General features: G+C 43.6%; 1 protein-coding gene across 2 annotated transcripts in view; it reads right to left on the bottom strand.

Annotated features, from left to right (window-relative positions):
- PHLDB3 (pleckstrin homology like domain family B member 3) overlaps positions 1-18,840 on the bottom strand; it is a 647,234-nt gene that overhangs the window by 145,262 nt on the left and 483,132 nt on the right. For both annotated transcript variants that reach the window (XM_044080540.1, XM_044080538.1), the window contains exon 8: positions 16,227-16,316. In XM_044080540.1, the coding sequence (XP_043936475.1) occupies positions 16,227-16,316 (90 nt within the window). The remainder of the gene's footprint in view (positions 1-16,226; positions 16,317-18,840) is intronic.

Genomic DNA, 18,840 nt, shown 5'->3' with positions numbered 1-18,840 from the left:
TGTCAGAGGGCTTGAGATCCTTGGCCATAACTGGAATTGGAAAAATCATGTGGTATGAAGGTTTGGCTGAAAACTCTTACTGAATGGGCTAATCAGCCCCAGAATAGGATTCAGCACCCAGAGTAGTTGATGTAATTAAGGCCAGAATGAGACAATGAGAATCACCATCGCCCTGAATCAGGCTGCTTTCTGAGGAAACTTGATTATGAAGGGAGTAGGCAGGTCACAGGGGTCAAGCATACAGCAGAACACCCCTTTGTGACTGTCCCTCAGGCGGACCCAGGCTGTAAAAACTGCTGCATTTAATATTGCAAACTGATTTTAGCAGGAAGTTCCCCAGTGTCAGGAAATCTGAGCTGCTATCTCTGGGTTTAGGGACTACTCGTGAGGAAGGAGGATGTTCCTGCTTAAAATGTTTGCCAAGATGTTGGTTTTCTTCAGGATGTACACTGCAGTCAGAAACCACTGAGAGGAGAATTGCCCATTGCCACACTGTCATGGCCTCCTGACAAAGACAGTAAGACAGTGTTCACCCTTGATTAAGTACCAAACCACAAACACGTTCATCTGGTCCACAATCACACCCTTGGGGAGGAGGTCCTAAAAGGCCTACAGCTCTAGAACACCACCCTCATCTTCAACACACTGACATATAGATTGGTCTTGGAAGATGACCACATTACCTGGACTGTCTTCCTTTTGTAATGCTCCATGCCCACCCCAGAAACAGGCATCCACAGTGACTGTGGTCTGAGGATGGAAAGGAATGAAAGGTCACCCGGTGGTGACAACAGGGGGCTCCAACCACCATTTGACCTAAGCTCAACTGTTTTTACAGTAAACAGAAAATCCATGCAATGAGTTAAATACAGCTACTGAGCTGCTAGTGTCCACTGCAGAATCCTCATATGGTATTTCACTATAGTATAGTACAAAGCAAACTGATGCTGCCATGTGCCCCAGGAGTCTCAGAATCAAGTTGGCAGAGTTTTTCAGAGATAAAAGCAGATGACATACTTCTGCTAGAAGACACATTAACCTGTGGACTGGAGTTTTTTGCTGTTTGAGAAACCATATCAGGACAGCTTATGAACTAATGCTTGTACTGGCTCCAAATTGGAAATGTCCTTATTCACGGTGATCCCAGAGGACAGCCACAACTGCAGTAAGAAGTCCTGAGCTTTGATTGTCCAGGTACAGGAAGATATGGAACCCCTGCAGCCTTAGCCAGGCTGCCACAACTGCCATGCACTTGCTGAACACCTTAGGGGTGGCTATAGTGTGGCCAAAGGGCAATGCTCAGAACTGATAATCATCAGCTCTCAGCCAAAAGCACAGAAATAGCCAGGACTGCCTTGCAATCTTTATAAGATGGTATGTATCCTTGAGATCTAACAAGCACATCTTACCCTCCTTCCTCAACACAGCTAGAATGGACTGAAATGTGACAATCTGAGCTTGGTCAATTTGATATAACAGTTCAGCTTGCATAGATACAAAATTGGTTTTAGGTCACTCTTTGGTACCAAAAAGAATGTGGCTTAGACCCTGGATCATTGTTGGCCTGGTGTGACCTCCTGGATGACTTGAATGACCAGCAGGTTCTGAATCTCCTTCTCTCTGATGGGGTGAAATGTCTGGCAGGGATTTTCTTGATTCTCTTGGTGCAAACAAAAATGAAATTATATCCTCTGGTTAAAACTCTCAACATCCACAATTCTAAGGTAATGGCTACCAAAGCTTTTGGGTGGAGAGCCAAGCGACCCCCCCCCCCCCAACTGAATCAAGAGACAGGTAGTTTGGCAACCCTTCAGCTATGTTTAAAAGGCCTCCCAGAGAAAGATCCACAGAAGCCCTGATTCTGCGGAGTACCCATGTCAAGTATACGGCGTCAGGTGTGGTTATACCCCTCCCACCATGAGGTAAACCCTCACTAGGAGCATCCTGAAAAGGCTGCTGTGACTAATAAAAAAACTTTGCCACCTTTCTGGTTTCTTTAGAAAGACTGCTGGGGGTGGCAAATCACACTCCGATGGCAGAAAAGAGTCTTTTCATCCTGCTTGCTCCTAGCTAAAGTGTCCTAGACCTTTGGGTCAAACAACTAAAAAACATTGTATGGGACTTTGACAAAGGATACCTTACAGCAGTCTGCAAAGTTGCACAAGTGCATCAACGCATGTCCATGTTGGTGCATAGCAATGTAGGTGCTTGCTGCTTGTCAAATTAGCTAAATAATTAAGCTCTCTCAATGCACAGCCTGGGACTCTTCGGGGGACGGACCATGGAAAACTCTCCCTAACTCTCCCTAAATATCCTTCTTAGTGGCTGCCACCACTGCGATCACATCAACCTTGGAATCCTTACTCGGTGAGGTGGTCCTTAGGTGGTGCCAACATCCTATCCACTGTCTTACAGGACACCACACTGAGGAGCAAGTCCAGAGGGGGACCACTCAGGACATCGATAGGCCTGTACCAAAGGCCTCCAAAAACATTTAATCCTTCAGGGAAGAAGCTTCAGTTGTGCAGCTCCTTAGCTGTCTCAACTCCCAAGAGATCGCCGAAACAAGTGTCATTGTTGGGGGATTTGGGGAACCCTCCCCCTTAATAGGGTTCAGTGTCCTAGATGAACAATTCTTTGGGAAATCTATGTACTTCCTCTTGCACTGGCTCCTACTATGTCCCTCCTGAACAGGAGTCCCTGAAGGAGAACCCTGATGACAGGGATATTTGGAGGCCCAGAGGACTGGGCTGTCCAGGACCTAGCTGATGCACATTCACAGGCCCAGACACCTAAGATGGTGGAGGATACCCAGCTGCTGCCAACCAATCCATCTTTGACCTACACAAAATCCTCTCTTCAGCATTAAAAGCCAAAGCCGAGACCGAAAGCTTGAAGCAGACAGTCAGTGGACCAGAAGACTCAAGCAACACACCAGTCTCTACCACTAACCAGACCTCCAATGCCAAGACTGGAGCCAAACTGCTAAGTGACACCACCATGAGAGGAAGGGATGACTCAGACTTGAAGAGTTAACTTCAAGCACAGGACTACTACCCCCAAACTCTCAGCTCCTAGGCATTCCTGGTTCTGACACACCAGAGTCAGGAAAGCCAAGGAAGGGGTCAGTGTCTGACTTCAGCAGTGGTAAATTAACCAGATCCACAAACCATGGAGCCAAAAGGACCAGAAGAGGAAAGGTAAAGAATGGTAATAAACCCATTGGCAATAGTCCCAAGGCAGAAAGAAGGAGCTCTAACTGCATCTCGGCCTGAAAAATACAGCATCAACTGTTCCAAGTCAGAAGATTTTAAAGTCCCCATAGACTGGGTGAAGCAAACTGACAAGGCCAGCGAAGAAGGTACGGAGAGAACCTTTTACTGGTATTAGGATCTGACAACTGGATCTGAATCGGAGAAGCTCAGATCCAGGGTGGAGAAGGGGAAGATTCATGTGAAAATTCCCTCGGTGTGATCGGTGTTAAAGGGAGTGTGAAGCCTGCCTGAGCCACTCCCTCCCTTAATTTAAAAGGGACTGAAGATAATGCAGGTAAGGGATACTGATGTCCCAGACACCAGCAACACAGGTGATCGGACCCAGGATAAATGGGGTGACTGATCCAAAGCTCTGGGAGCTGCTTGCTTGACTGCAGTCCTCTCTGACTTTGACCTGAGATTTTGAGTCTCTCTGCTCAATCCCATTCACTCTTGTCAGGTGTCATCAAAGGTGACAGGCAAGAGGAAGAGGCAGGGGTGATAGCAAACCCTTCAGTACCAGTTTTGTAGCCTTGTACCCACAACAAATACTGTACCTGGCATCGAGGTGTGATGTGCTGAGGCAGTACACATGTTGATCATTAGCATCTTCAGCTGGTAGCTTGTGTCCACGAGCCACACACTTCTTAAACCTCTTCTCTTTTTTCCTTTCCTTACCGATGGTAGCCAAGTGTTTTTTGCATGTGGCTTTTGCATCTCTATCAGGAAAGACAAAAACAAGGTACACCAAGCCTACTAACCTAACTACCTATCAGTCTAAGCACTTGCAGACAAACCCAAACAATAACAGCAATATTAACTAAGAAAGTAACTACCAAGTTTTTTTTTTTTTTTTTTTTTTTTTTTTAAGGAAAACAATGCAGGATAAAAAGGTAGGACCACACAAACACGCCACCGAGCACTTAGCAAATGATAAGTTGCAGCTTACCAACACTAAAATATTTCGCTAACTATACTAAGAAGCTAACCAAAAAGAGTAGAGGAAATCCAAAAAGTCTGCAACCAGAAAAGGATACAAAAGCAGGAGCTTGTCGACCACACTGTGGTCTCTCAAGATCTGAGTTGGATAGTGGGAGCAATGTATTAAGAGTAGAGGAGGCACAGCTCTAGAACCAAAGTCTCTGAAAGAAGACCAGAGTTGAATCTGTGTCAGTCTGATAAACCACGAGTTGAACCAGGCAGAAAAGACAACATTGGATACACTGTTCATAATCCAAAAATTGTGGGTAAACATATTGCATTGCATTCCCACAAAAACAAGGTACGTGAACGTTAACTACAGCTGTTAGATTTTTGGGAAGGGTCTCAGCAGTGGTTATAAAACCTGACAACCAACCTCCTGTGCTCTTCCAGAAGACCTTTTCTTAAGATTCTGCTCTCAGGGTGGGCATGTCCCTTTGGTCTGTTTTCAACATCCCTGTGCCTGGGATTAAGAGGTGTATTTAACTGCATGACTACCTGTATGCATTTCTCCTGCACTATGTGGGAGGATAAAGGTTGGAGCAAGGAATGAGAACAAAGATGTAATGAAGAACATTTGGAAAGAAAAAACAAGTGGTATGTCAAGTAGGACAACATGAAACGGATAATGTGGAATGAAAAATATCAACCAAAATGGATAATGAAGGGTAAGGGGAAGAAAAGAATAAGATGCAGACTATTAAGGATCTTAAGATAATGAGAGTAGGAGGTTAAGGAAGTAATCTAAGGAGATCAGTTCAGTGAAAAGTAGGAGTACAAAAATATTGGGCGTGGGACTTACTAGACAGTAAATGACTGGAAAAGAGTCAGCAAGGTGGCTACAGAATCAAAGAAGGGTTGGAGGGCAGTAGAATGAAGATGATGAAGGGGCAAAAACAGAAATGGTGCTTAAGGCGGGTGTGTTCTTAAGTAGAAATGTGATCCCTACTTAGCCTAGGAAAACATGAGTGCAGGCAACATTTGGAAGATCCAGCTTTATATGTAATAAGGCTGAACTTACTAACATCAGGAAGTGATCCAAACTTCACACATAATTAGAATGCTCAGGCCATTGAGGTGGGGCATGCAGCTTTTAACCCTGTTGCAAAGATCAGTATATAGGCATAAAGTGTGACACCTGCTACAAACATAAGCTATTTTCTAAATTTTCATATCTTAAATTTTGTATCTCTATACTATCCAGCACTTTCTCATTTTTCTCCAAAATCTTCCTCCATTTATTCATTTTTAATTTGCTTGTACATCAAAATGACTTTATGACTGTCTTTTCATGCATCACTGTTCTATTATAGGTCACCGAATCTACAATCTAACCAATTAACTGCACATTCTACTGAATCAACATTCTTCAAGTGTTAACTAATTTGAAGTTGTCATCATCACAATCAACTCCATTTTTCTCCATTTCCTACAGGGGATCTTGTCGACTCTGGTCGGGTCTCCATCAGATGATCAAAATTTCAAAACATCGAATCACTGATTTGTTAAGACCAGATGACTGAAATTTTGAAATATCGAACCTTGTTAGGCTTGCCACCCCTTCGGTTTTTTTCCGGACTATCAGGAAATCAAACTGATTCTCCGGTAGTCCGGAAAACACTGTACAAACTCCGGTATTCTGTTTCAAAAAGGAAACAGACTATCGGAGTTTAATCCGCTGATTTACTATGCTTTTCTTACAGAAAAGCATAGCAAATCAGCCAAAAGCAGGCGGCGGGAGCAAAAAAAGAGGGCGTTCCCGTTGATCGGCTGATTTACTATGCTTTTCTTACAGAAAAGCATAGCAAATCAGCCAAAAGCAGGCGGCGGGAACGAAAAAAGAGGGCGTTCCCGTTGAGTGATGCTGTTGTGACATCACAAAATGGGCGGTATTGTTGGCAGGAGAGGGGGTGGGGCGGGCGGGGTTACTGGTGACGCGAGGGGCGTGGCGTGGCTCCGGTTTTAGCCGTGAACGAAGGTGGCAACCCTAAACCTTGTGAATGGAGATCGCCGTACAGTGTTGAACAGGAAACATATCTTTCTCTTCACTGTAGTGTGACCTCCGAGTTGGTATATTTAAGTAGCAGTGGGGGGTGCAGGGGGGCTTGCCCCCTGCAAAAAAAACGTGAAATAAGTTTTCATGTTTTGGATTTTTTTCTTAGATTCAATATTTCAAAGATTCAATAATCTGGTCTGCGATGATCAGAGGTTCAATGTTCTGAAGTTTCGATCCTTTGAAAGGGACCCCCTCTTCGACAGTCAGGCCAGTCATGTTAGACCGTTGCAGGTTCTCTCTCATGTTATCCATCCACCTCTTCTCTGGATGCTCTCGTTTTTCTCTCACCTTCTTCCTGTCTGTCTCAAATCTGCTTCACTAAACTACCATAATCTGTTCTCTTTTACCTTCTCCGCAATTGCTGCTACTTGAGATTATGCTCAGATATCCTCATTTCTTCATCTGCTCCAAAGTGTACATCTTACCACCCATCTCAGGCACCTCAACTCCATCATTTCTAGCTTCCTCAATGCCTATGCTCTGCCTTTACTGTCCAGGTCTCTGTACCATAAGGGTTACTGGTTGCACCACCATTTTGTACACCTTACTTTTCAGCTTCTTTTGCATTCCTCTGTCATGCAATACCCCAGACACTCAGTTCCATGTGGCTGTAACACCTCTGATTCTAGCTTTGACCTCCTCATTCAAACTTCCCTTCTCTTCAACCACCCCTCCCACATACTTGAAGTTGTTAACCCTATTCCACTATATTCCTTCTATCTCAATTCTCAGCTTCTTCTGATTTCCATGTACTACTATTACAACTGTCTTATCTGCACTTAGTTTCATACCATGTGCCTTCAGTTTTGCATATAATCTCCCTTTCCTTTGCTGATGTTCTTGCTCAGAGTGTGCCTGTAATGCTACATCATCTGCATACAGCAACTTTGTCAATTTGCTCCCACTCCATAACCTATTTGTTAATGTAGTCAATCATCAGTATGAACAGCATTGGGTTCAGAGTGGAACCCTGATGTACACCCACTCACAATGGGAACACCTCTGTGAGACTGAACACTGTTCAACATGAATCACTGGGTCCTTGTGCATAGCCTTCATTAATTCTATCAATGTTTCTGAAACTATGAACCATCACAGGACTGCACAAATCAGCCTTCTTGTTATCTTAGCATATGCTTTCTCCAAGTTGGGGAATGCCCAATTGGACTCTTTCCTCATCTCTAGTTTCTTTTCAGCTATCTTTCTCACTGCAAAAATTGGGTTGGTTGTGCTGCATCCTGATATGAACTGCTCTTCTCCGATCTTACTTTCTACTACTCTGATAAACAAATATGCAGAGTAGTAGAAGCAAACACCCTCTCCAGAACTTTCATGCAATGTGACAGGAATTCAATATCTCTGTACTGCTCAGTTGTGTCCCCTTTGTTCTTGTACACTGGCACTAGTAATTATTCATCAGTCACCTGGGATTAACCTCTCTCTTCATACTGCTATGAGTATCCTCAAGAGCAATGTCGCTTCTGCCTCATCCAACATCTTGATCATACCTGTTGTGGCTGCTTTCCCTGACTGTTTTCCTGAGTGCTATTTTAACTTCTTTTAGTTTGAGCTCCACCTCTTATTTTACTATAGGCAGTGGCTGTGGCAGTACAGCTATTATGAAGTTTTCTTTATTCAGAAGATGCTGAAAATACTCCTTACATCTGCCTTTGATATCCCGCGGACTGTTGAGCAGGTTGTTGCTGGCATCCCTTATGAAGGGTGACGGACTACCTTCTTTACCTTTCTGTCTTTGTCTTGCAATCTGATAACAGTTTCTTTGTACTATCTATAGTCATTTTCCAAAAGTTGGTAGAGTGCCTCTAATGCCTTATTCTTCACTACTGAACTCCTATCTTTGCCAGCCAACCAGTATTCTTTCTTAGTCTGGTCCGGTCTTTTATATCTCCCATTTTTCCTGCACTCCTTTACTCTGATGATTTCCTGGACACCATTACCAGCTTTCCTTATGTACCTTACTTCCATACCTGGCTCAGCTGCATACCTGTTCTATAGTCCTCATATATGCAGTTTTGAGGAACTGCCTTTCATCAACACCACCTACTTTCTGTTCTTCCTGAGGTGCTAGAACTTTCAGTAATTCCTTGAACTCCTGTGCTTTCTCTCCAGTCAACTTCAATTGTTTTTAGCCTAGTCTCTGTTGACCTTCTAGCATTCTCTGACCACTGCTTGCAGCTGATTGTGGCAACCAGTGGTTTATGCTGAGGGATGGCTGTTTCACTGGAGAAAAGGTACAGTTTTGTACCTACCATAAATGTAGATGTCCGAACAGGATAGCATCTGCAGTCCTAACAAATGGGTTGTCCTGTCGTCAGGCAGCCCTTCGGTCGGCCGAATTCCAAAGTCTGGGTCTGGCCTCGGCTGGTGTCGCACTTCACCCGACGTCATCTCTGCTGGTCTTCGGGTATAAAGGCATCAGCCGACGCCATTTTCCTCAGTGTTTCTTGCCCCAGATGCCAGTTGCCCTCTTGGAAAGCTAAATTTGGATAAATGCCAATGTTTCCAAAAAGGTAGAAGGCAAACACAAAAAATAAGCATGTATGTACATATATATACAAACAAATACACCATAAGAGATCCCCCCCAGCTAGCTATTTGGAGGGTAAATACCCTAGGAGTACCACAGAGGGGAAGGAGGGTGGGTAATCCTGACTGCAGATGCTATCCTGTTCGGACATCTACATTTATGGTAGGTACAAAACTGTACTATGTCCTTCAAGGATGCATCTGCAGTCCTAACAAATGGGTAGAATACCATAGCCAAACTAGGGGAGGAGGAAATAGAATTATGGTGTAGTTAGGATCCCTTGCAGTACAGCAGTGGGAAACCCTGCTCGGGTTCTAGAGTATAGTGGTAAGTTATAATGCTTGGCAAATGTATGCACGGAGGTCCAAGTAGCCGCCTCAATAATGTCCTTGGTAGCCACTCATCGTAAGAAAGCTGTGGTAGTGGCTGTAGCCCTTGTAGAGTGAGGTCTTATGTTCTGTGGAATTGGCTTTCCATGGTAGGAGTAACAGAATCTTATGCAATTTCCTATCCATTTGGAGATTGTCTGTTTGGAAATTGCTTTTCCTTCCCTTCCTGTTGCATAGGCTACTAGAAGCTGGTCAGTTTTTCTATTGCCCTTGGTTCTGTCCAGGTAGTAGCGCAACTGTCTATGTACATCCAAGGTATGCAGCAGTCTTTCCCCCCTGTTCTGTGGATTGGGAAAGAAGGTAGGTAGGTGGATTGCCTGCTTTAGAGACACTCTGGATACCACCTTAGGCATAAATGTAGAATTAGTTCTCATGGATACTCTATCTTGATGGAAGATTAGGAAGGGTTGTACTGCCATTAAGGCCTGTAGTTCCGAAACCCTTCTTGCTGAAGTAATTGCCAGTAGGAAAGCAGTTTTCCAGGATAGGTGTTGAAGATCTGCTGTTGCTGCTGGTTCGAATGGAGGGAGTGTCAATTTTTCTAGCACAAAGTTCAAGTCCCATGCTGGTAATGGTGGTTTCCTAGGAGGTTTTACATTCTTGATTCCTCTGAGGAACTGCCTGAGTAGAGGATGTGAGAAGACAGGGGGATCGAAGCTGTATTCTGCAGAAATAGCTGATGCATGTATCTTGATGGAGGAATAGGACAGGCCTGTATGGAGAAGCTCTGCCAAATACTCCAGGATGTTGGCAATATCTATCTTTGACACATCTTTTCCTCTTTCAGTGCTCCAAATGACAAACCTTTTCCATTTTCCTGCATAGTTCCTTCTTGTTGAAGGTCTGCGGGCCTCCAGGATAATGTCTTTAACCCTTTGGGATAAATCTGGGTTAGTTGCTGTTATGTAATGTTCCAGGCAGTCAGTTGCAGAGTTTTTAGATTTGGATGCATGATGTTGTAGTTGTTCTGAGTTAACATCAAAGGCATCAGGGGTAGTGTCCACGTTCTGCCCTGAGACATGCTCCTCAGCAATGGATACCAGTGTTGTCTTGGCCAATTTGGAGCTATCAGAATTAGCCTTGGACGCTCCTCTTTGATTTTCAGTAGTACCTTGTGCATCAAAGGAAGAGGTGGAAATGCATATGCTGTCAGGCCTTTCCAACTGAAGGATAGAGAGTCCACCTTCCATGCAAGTGGGTGGTATGTCCTTGTGCAGAATTTCTTGAGCTGGTGATTGAGTGGGGATGCAAATAGGTCTATTTGTGGCATTCCCCATTTCTGTGTGATGGCCTTGAAGATGTCCGGGTGTAGCATCCATTTGTGAGCATCCGAGGTTGTTCTGCTTAACATGTCTGCTAGGATGTTTTCTTTTCCCGGTACAAATATTGCTTGTAGCTGAATGTTGTAGCTCAGAGCCATATTCCATAGGTCCAGAGTCATTCGGCATAGGGGGTATGAATGAGTGCCTCCCTGTTTGTTGATGTACCACATGACTGTGGTGTTGTCTGTCCTTATCATCAAATGGCCTTCTTTGAGGAATGGTCTGAAATTCTGGGTTGCTAGTTTTACTGCCAGCATTTCTTTTTGATTTATGTGCAGGTGCAGTTGATCTGGGGTCCATAATCCTTGTATGCATTTGTCTAGCATGTGGGCCCCCCGACCTAGGTCTGAGGCGTCCGTTGTGATGGTTTGGCTTGCTTGAAAGTTGTGGAAGGGCAAGCCTAGGTTTGACTGGCATGCTTGAGCCCACCATAGGAACTCTTGTTTCAGGCATGGGATTAGTGGTATTTCGGTTTCTAAGCTGTGCCTGTGTTGAGACCATAAATTCTTTAGGTACCACTGTAGTTTTCTCATATGCAGTCTGGCATGGGGGACCAGGATTATGCATGATGCCATGAAGCCTAAGGCCTGCAGTACTTTTCTTGCTGTTAGTTTGTGCTGCTTTGTTAATGCCAGGAAGTAAAGAGGGAGTTGTTCTTGTTTTTCTGCAGTTAGGAATGCCATCTGTTTTACTGTGTCCAATTCTGCACCCAAGAATGTTCTTGTTTGGGATGGTATTAGTCTTGACTTTTTTAAATTGACTGTGTATCCCAGGGCTTGTAGTAAGCAAATGACTTTTTGTAAGTCTTTTGTCAGCTTGCTTTTGTTGTCCGCTTGTATCAGGCAGTCGTCCAGGTATGGATAAATTTGGATTCCCTGTAGCCTGCAATGAGCGATTACTGATGCCAGGCATTTTGTGAATACTCTGGGCGCAGTAGATAAGCCAAAGGGCAATGCTGAGAATTGATAATGCTCTGATCCTGCAAGAAAACTGAGGTATCTTCTGCAATTTGGTCGTATGGGGACGTGCAGGTATGCCTCCTTGAGATCTAGAGTTACCAGCCAACACTCCTTGCCCAGCATGGGAAGAAGTTGCTGTAAGGTCAGCATTTTGAATTTTGGAACAATGATGAATGTGTTCAAGGCGGACAGGTCGAGAATAGGTCTCCAACTTTTCTCTTTTCTTGGTACTAGGAAGAGTCTGGAGTAGAATCCTTTGCCCTGTTCTGATGGTGGTACTCTTTCCACAGCTCTCATTTTTGTTAATTGAGCTATCTGCTTTAGAGCTTCTGTTTTCTGATTTGGAGGTAGGTTTGGCATTCCTCTTTTTACTGGTAAGGTGTGGTAATGGGACCTGTAGCCTTGGTCTATAGTCTGCAAAATCCACTTGTCTTTTGTGATATAGTGCCAATTTTTTGAAAATAAGGTTAACTTTCCGCCTAAGGGTGCTGCTATTTGTTCCCTGGTAGGCGGTGTCAGAGCCAAGTCACTGTGATTGTCCTGTTGCAGTGGCAGTGGTTGTGTCTGTGCCTCGCTGGTTATTGCCTTGCCACTGGCGTCCTCTGTAGGCACCTCCTCTGGATTGATTTCTGCCTCTGGAACGTCTATTCCTGCCTCTCTGAGATTTAGAGGAGTCTGGAAAGGACCAATTTTTGGAAGGCCAGTTCCTGCTAAACCTTGGGGCTGAACCTGTAAGAAATCTTTAACTGTTTGTACAGATTTTGCCTTGTCTTCCATTTTCTTCATTACTTGCTGGGCAGGAGAACCAAATAGACTGGCCTTATCCATAGGAGCATCTAACAGCTTTGCTTTAACATGATCCGGCAAGACCTGTTCTTTCAACCATGCATGCCTTCTTATAACTGTGCCAGTCATGGCTGATCTAAATGAAGCCTCCAGTGCATCATAGCCACATTTTAAAGAATGGTTACTAACCTGTTGAATGTTATTCACCATTTCTAAAACATATTTCTTATCTAAGGAATCATCAGAGGACAGTTTCTTAGTTAACTGATCAAGCATAAACTCTTGGTATTGGATCATATGAAACTGACAGTTCAAAGCTCTAGCTGAGAGAGTAGCAGAGGTGTAAACTTTTTTACCCCATCTCTCTAAGGACCTGGATTCCCTTTCAGAAGGAGGGTGTTTTGCTGAGGTCGAAGCTACTGCCTTAGGCCCCTGGGAGATAGTCTCAGGATCTGCAAGTGGGGCCTTGTATAGGTGGTGATGAGTGTCCGGGACCCTGTAAAACCTATCGGGTTTGGTAGGGGCTGGAGGTAAAGTATCAGGAGCAGTGCAAACATCATTAAATGCATCATCCACAACAGGAAGAACTGGAGGTATAGCTAAGGGCCTATGTTGCGGTAAGTGTAGAAAGGTCCTAAGCCTTTTTCTAGAATGTGAGAAATCTTGTCCCTGCCATTGGAATTGCTCTCTCCTGGCATGTAAGGTTTCCCCAGAGGAAAATTCCTCTGGTGGAGAGGCAGATGGAATAGATTCTTCAGCATCGGAATCTTCATAAGTAGAAAAAGGAGCCTCTGGATGGTCTGTAATGTCGGAATCATCAGAAGAAACATCTGAGGACACTGGCTCTGGGGGCTCTTTTCAGGAGGCTGAGAGGCCCTGTCTGGGCGAGATTGGGATCCCTTTATTAAAGAGATGAGATCCTCTGCCAGAGTAAGCATTTGAGAACTGGAACTGGGCCTGTGTGTGGGGGGCTTTACAGGCACTGACTTAGCAGTTTTGGCTGCTTTAGCCCTGGCAAAGGCCTTAATAGACATGGCTGCAGGAGGCCTAGCAGCACCACGTGCTGGGGTAGAGACATCCAAAGGGATGGTGTCCGATAATTCTAAAGGAACCACATTAGTAGGCAAAACTTCAGAGGCCGATTCAACTAGGGTAGCAGGGGCCTCGGTAGTAGTCATAGATTCGGCTGAAGATTGACCCGTTTGCTCGGTTTCGGCTGAAACCGAGACACTCGCGGTTTGCTTAACCGTGGTTTCGGCCGAAACCGCGGACCGCGAGTGTCGGTCTTTTCTTTGCTTTTTAACAATTTGAGAAGTCGGAGGATCCGGCGGCATAATGTACGCAAAATCTGAGCGAAAAACTGTTCAGCAAACTCCGACCGGCCTAAGCGTTCGTCGGTTGAAGAAGCACAGGCTAAACAGGCTGCTACGCCGTGGTCTGGGCCTATACAAGGTAAGCAGTAAGAGTGGAAATCTTTATGAGGTATTTGTTTCCCACAAGTTAAACAGTTATTTACTTTTTCTGACATCGGCTGAGGCAAGAAAGAGTCCCCAACGGGGTACTTAGCTTTTAGAAGTCTTCGAAGTAGTATTCGGTAGTAGTAATCTCTGGATCTGACCGACCGGCACTTGCGAACAGCTTCTGCTTCGGGCGCCACGCGGCAAGAAAGACTGAGGAAAATGGCGTCGGCTGATGCCTTTATACCCGAAGACCAGCAGAGATGACGTCGGGTGAAGTGCGACACCAGCCAAGGCCAGACCCAGACTTTGGAATCCGGCCGACCGAAGGGCTGCCTGACGACAGGACAACCCATTTGTTAGGACTGCAGATGCATCCTTGAAGGACATCTTTGCAACCGCTGATTTTACCCCAATGCTCCTTCCTTAATAGGAGGATGTCTACCTGTGTTGCATGTTAACCACTCTTGTATGTGATCTTTGTGACTCTCTCTTTTGCTGAACCATATGCTGGTCATCATCAAGCCATTTGCCAGACAGAAGTCTAGAATCACTTCTTCTTTATTCCTATTGCCCCCACTCATATGGACCTTGACAGTCCTCATATCCTGTTCTGTCCGTTACAATATGTGCATTCAAGTTCCCATTATCAACACCAATTCCTGTTAACCTGCTTTAAATTACAGGTCCTGCAACTTCTCTCTGAATGTACTCTTTTTTTTCTCTATCACACCCCTGCTCTGGGGCATAGGCTGAGATTAGGAAAGGTGCCTTTATCCTTACACTGGACCCGGACTGCTAAGAGACTGTCACTAATTCTGATGACATCCTTCACTGCCTTCTGAAGACTCTCCCTCACCACAATTCCCATACCATTTCCAGTTTGTTCTCCTCGCTAGGGACACAGGATGTCCAGCCTCCTTCTTAACATTATGTCATCCATTCCCAAGCTGCAGCCTGTCAATGAGCCTACACAGAGTGTAGTAATCCTTACTTTATGTTTCGCAAGTTGATGGGTTTTACTTCCAGCTTTTGTTTAACACAGCTAACCCAAGTAATGCAAGCTGTGCAACTGGACCAGCAGCTTACTAACACAGGGCTACAGAGCATTATGGCAGGCAAACACTGGCCAAATAGGGACACATTCACCCCTCCCCACCATTAGCATGGGTCCCTGGCATACATAGGTGTAGGCTGGGACCTCAACCAACTTATCACCAGCAACTTACCCATGCCCATTTTTGGTGATAGTCAACATAACTGAATTACCTAAAAGTCAATTTTTATACCATTGAGTTGTTAGCCATGATACTACTCTCAGTCTATGATCCACGTTATCCTATCTTGAGGATACCGCGTACCATAGTTGCTGCCCGACAATACAATTTTTCCCTCCTATTGGCACAGTCTAGAGTCTGTACTGCTGTCTACAACTCCATTCCTAGGTGAGTTTGAGGTGGAAACACAGCATTTTTTGGGAGATGGTAGAAACCTCACAGAGGCACAGGGAAAACATGCAAACCCCACCCAGGTATTAGCCAGAGGGAAGGCTCAAACCTTGTATACTCTGCATGGGAGACGAAGGCCTTAACCACTACACTAATTGGTCTAACATAACTAAGTAATCAATCTATATTTAAATATTTTGTTCAAATACTGTCTATCATATACCTTTTTTTTGCGCCAGGGATTTGGCATGGGTTGTGGTTGAAAAAGGTCTTGTGATGAGTTTGCCTTCCAACTTAACAAATGAAATAAATTAATTAAAATAAATATGAGCTTGAGGTTTTTAAGAAAAGATACACAACAGAGCACAAAAGTAACAAATGTAGGTGTTACAGCTTATGCTCACGGCAAAAAGAGCCCCTCTCAATATATTAACACATTCAGACTATCTCAATCAGCCCAAGAACTTACTAAACAGGCAATCACTCATGAAAACAATTTTACTCCCCCTGCACTGTCACCACACAACAAGATAAATATTGTGTCTCTAGCGCATACCTCAAGATCTTGAGATTAAAATAATAAAGATAATATGGTAGGTCAAAAGCTCATGGCCAATATGATAATTCAGAGAAAATGCTGTTAAAGATTTTCCTGTGGTGATCAAAGCCACAGATACCTGCCATGTAGGGGAATATGCTCTGCCTCCCCTCCATTGTTTGAATAAAATCAGTGTCACCACGCCTTGGAAGGAAAAAATGTCAGATTCTGCTGACCTACCATTTTGGTAGGTTGTACATTATCATAGGATTTTCGGGGAATTGGTTGCCCAAATGACCAACTACACATCAGAAATGAAATGAGGTAGGCTATCATTTGATCAACTGGGAAACGATGGATTTGTTGGCTTATCAAGAAATGTAGCATTGCTTAACACCCAACCTCTAAGAGTAAAAGCTTTACTTCACAGCAACAGCTAATGTTTTCTTAAGGAGAAGGAAAGAAACAGTCAATGTATATCCAATTACCCTCTTTAATGCATCTGGATTTGTGGAAAATTTCCTGCCACCAGTTTCTTCAGAGTAAGACTTCTCCAGCTCCATCTTACGGCTTCTCTCCTGTTGAGAAGGGGAAAGACAAAAGTAAAACTGACTCAGATATGAATGCAAAGTATGTACTGTCTAATCACAGTAGAAGTACCATTTTCATAAACCTCTCAGCCATACAAGGGAAAGGCAATCTACTAATTTTAAATAACTTGTTGTCTGAAATATGATGTTCAGAACTTCTTTTTCAGCAGGGAAAAAAGCCAACCATACAGAAATTGATGCAAGTATCTAGTGCATGGCAACATACTTTAAATACCATGCTGTAGAGAACCCTTTATGAATGAAACTTCCTACCTTTATGCTTCTAATACAATCTGTGAACGGATTACTCTAAATTTATATGACACATATTAACAAATCTTGTGTTGTTCTCCTGATAGCCTCGTTCTTTTCACAACACCCAGGTTTAACTACATGGGTCTTGTCCAGAGAATGTTCAAAAATTCACATTTCTATTGTCCAACGGCTCCTCTCCCTTCACCTAATTGGTCCATTCATTTTGCAAGATGGGAAGGGGGGGGGGGTCTTCATTATGTTTCACCAAGACTACCCAAGCTTAGACATAAATATCTTAAAACAGTAGCAACTGGTTATTTGTTTAATAGCACAAAAAATCTTGCTCTGGCAGAGGACTTCTTAATACCGTCAATAAAGGCTTCACTGCTGAGTGGTCTCAATTCCTGCATTAGTGTATAGGCAACCACCTGTCTTAATCTGAAACATGTAGTAAATAAAAAGCTTATTATGCCACCGTAGCTATAATGATAAATATAAGCATCAAAGCAGGTGGATACTGTACAATTAGTTAAGCAGATGTCAATGTTTTGTCTTTTTGTGCTTTCTGTTGCTAACATTGCATTTTCAGTTTTCATCTCATAACTGCTAATTCCTCTCTTATTCAGATCATAATTTTCTTCAGGTTCACATATGCTCCAAAATCAGCTTCACTATACAGAATAAAATGTCTTAAAATAAATCACTGAACTGTATATATGATTTAGTTTACAAAGTAAGGACAGATGTTTCCACAATCTGTGGTGGTTCCACATTAACTCAGCAGCTAAATTTGTTGCTTCCAGTTTAGCTGTCCTGATTTTTACTTTGTAATTTAACTATTTACACTTTGGTTGTGCATATAAAACTAATTAGGCAATTCTCATGAGACCTTGCAGTTGGCACACTGTAAATAAATAAATAAATAATGCAAAAATCACATGTACCAGGTAACACAGGCATATGAAAGTACAGTTGTGTACACTTGCCATAAATGTAGATGTTTGAGTGTATTCACTGTTGCAGTCATTATATTTGAGTAATCTGCTGGCAGGTTGCCCTCAGTCGGCCTGATTAACAAAGTCTTGGGTTCTGCGTCGGTTGCTGTCCCTTCTTCCATGGCGTCAGGTCGTCACGGGTATAAAACATGCAGCCGATGCCATTACATCAGTTTTTCTTGCCCCAGATGTCAGATGCCCCCCAAATGGGGAGCAAAATATATATATATATATATATATATATATATATATATATATATATATATAATTAAAACACAAAATATATACCTCCAAACAAAAGCAAATACACCAAAAAGGCTTTTAAGCATAATAAAGGAAAGTAGACGTATAGTAAGAGAAAAAACAGGGGGCTGGAGGGTGGGTAACCAGGACTGTAACAGTGAACACACTCAAACATCTACATTTATGGTAAGTGTACACAACTGTACTATGTTCTTCATGTTTCACTGATGCAGTCATTACATTTGGGCAATTCCCAAAGCTATGGTTGGGAGGATGGATTTATACAGCATTAGGACCAGCTATAAGGCCCTGCAGGACTGCAGTGGCAAAGCCAGCTCTGGATTTAGAGAAGAAAGGTAAATGGTAATGTTTGGTGAAGGTATGAACTGAGCTCCAGGTAGCAGCTTCTAGAATGTCTCTAGTAGGAACACCTCTGAGAAAGGCTGTAGAAGTAGATGCAGCCCTGGTGGAATGAGATCTGATCCCCCTGGGGGATAGTTTTACCATGGTGCATGTAGCAGAAACAAATACAATGGCTTATCCATTTGGAAAGAGTCTGCTTTGAAATAGCCTTTCCCTCTGCCCCTGCAGCAAATGCCACCAGTAGTTGTTCAGATTTTCTTAAAGATTTTGTCCTGTTTAAGTAAAATCAAACTTGTCTGTGTACATCCAATGAATGCAGAATCCACTCCCCATTGTTCTGTGGATTGGGAAAGAAAGTTGGCAAATGAATGGTCTGATTAAGAGTCACACTGGATACCACCTTAGGCATGAAGGATGGATTGGTCCTGAGAGACACCCTGTCCGCATGAAAAATAATGAAAGGCTCCACTGCCATAATAGCCTGTAATTCAGAAATCCTTCTAGCTGAAGTGACCGCTAAAAGGAAAGCTGTTTTCCAGGAGAGAAATTTTAGGTTTGCAGTAGCAGCTGGCTCGAAAGGAGGGAGAATGAGTTTTTCCAATTCAAAATTGAGGTCCCAGGTAGGGGTTGGAGCTCTCCTGGGAGGTCTTAAGTTT

This window comes from Protopterus annectens, chromosome 8.part0, assembly GCF_019279795.1.
Source record: "Protopterus annectens isolate FY-2018-M chromosome 8.part0, PAN1.0, whole genome shotgun sequence".
Lineage (NCBI taxonomy): Eukaryota > Metazoa > Chordata > Ceratodontiformes > Protopteridae > Protopterus > Protopterus annectens.
The sequence above is the reverse complement of the archived record's forward strand: the minus strand, read 5'-3'. Positions and strand labels throughout refer to the sequence as shown.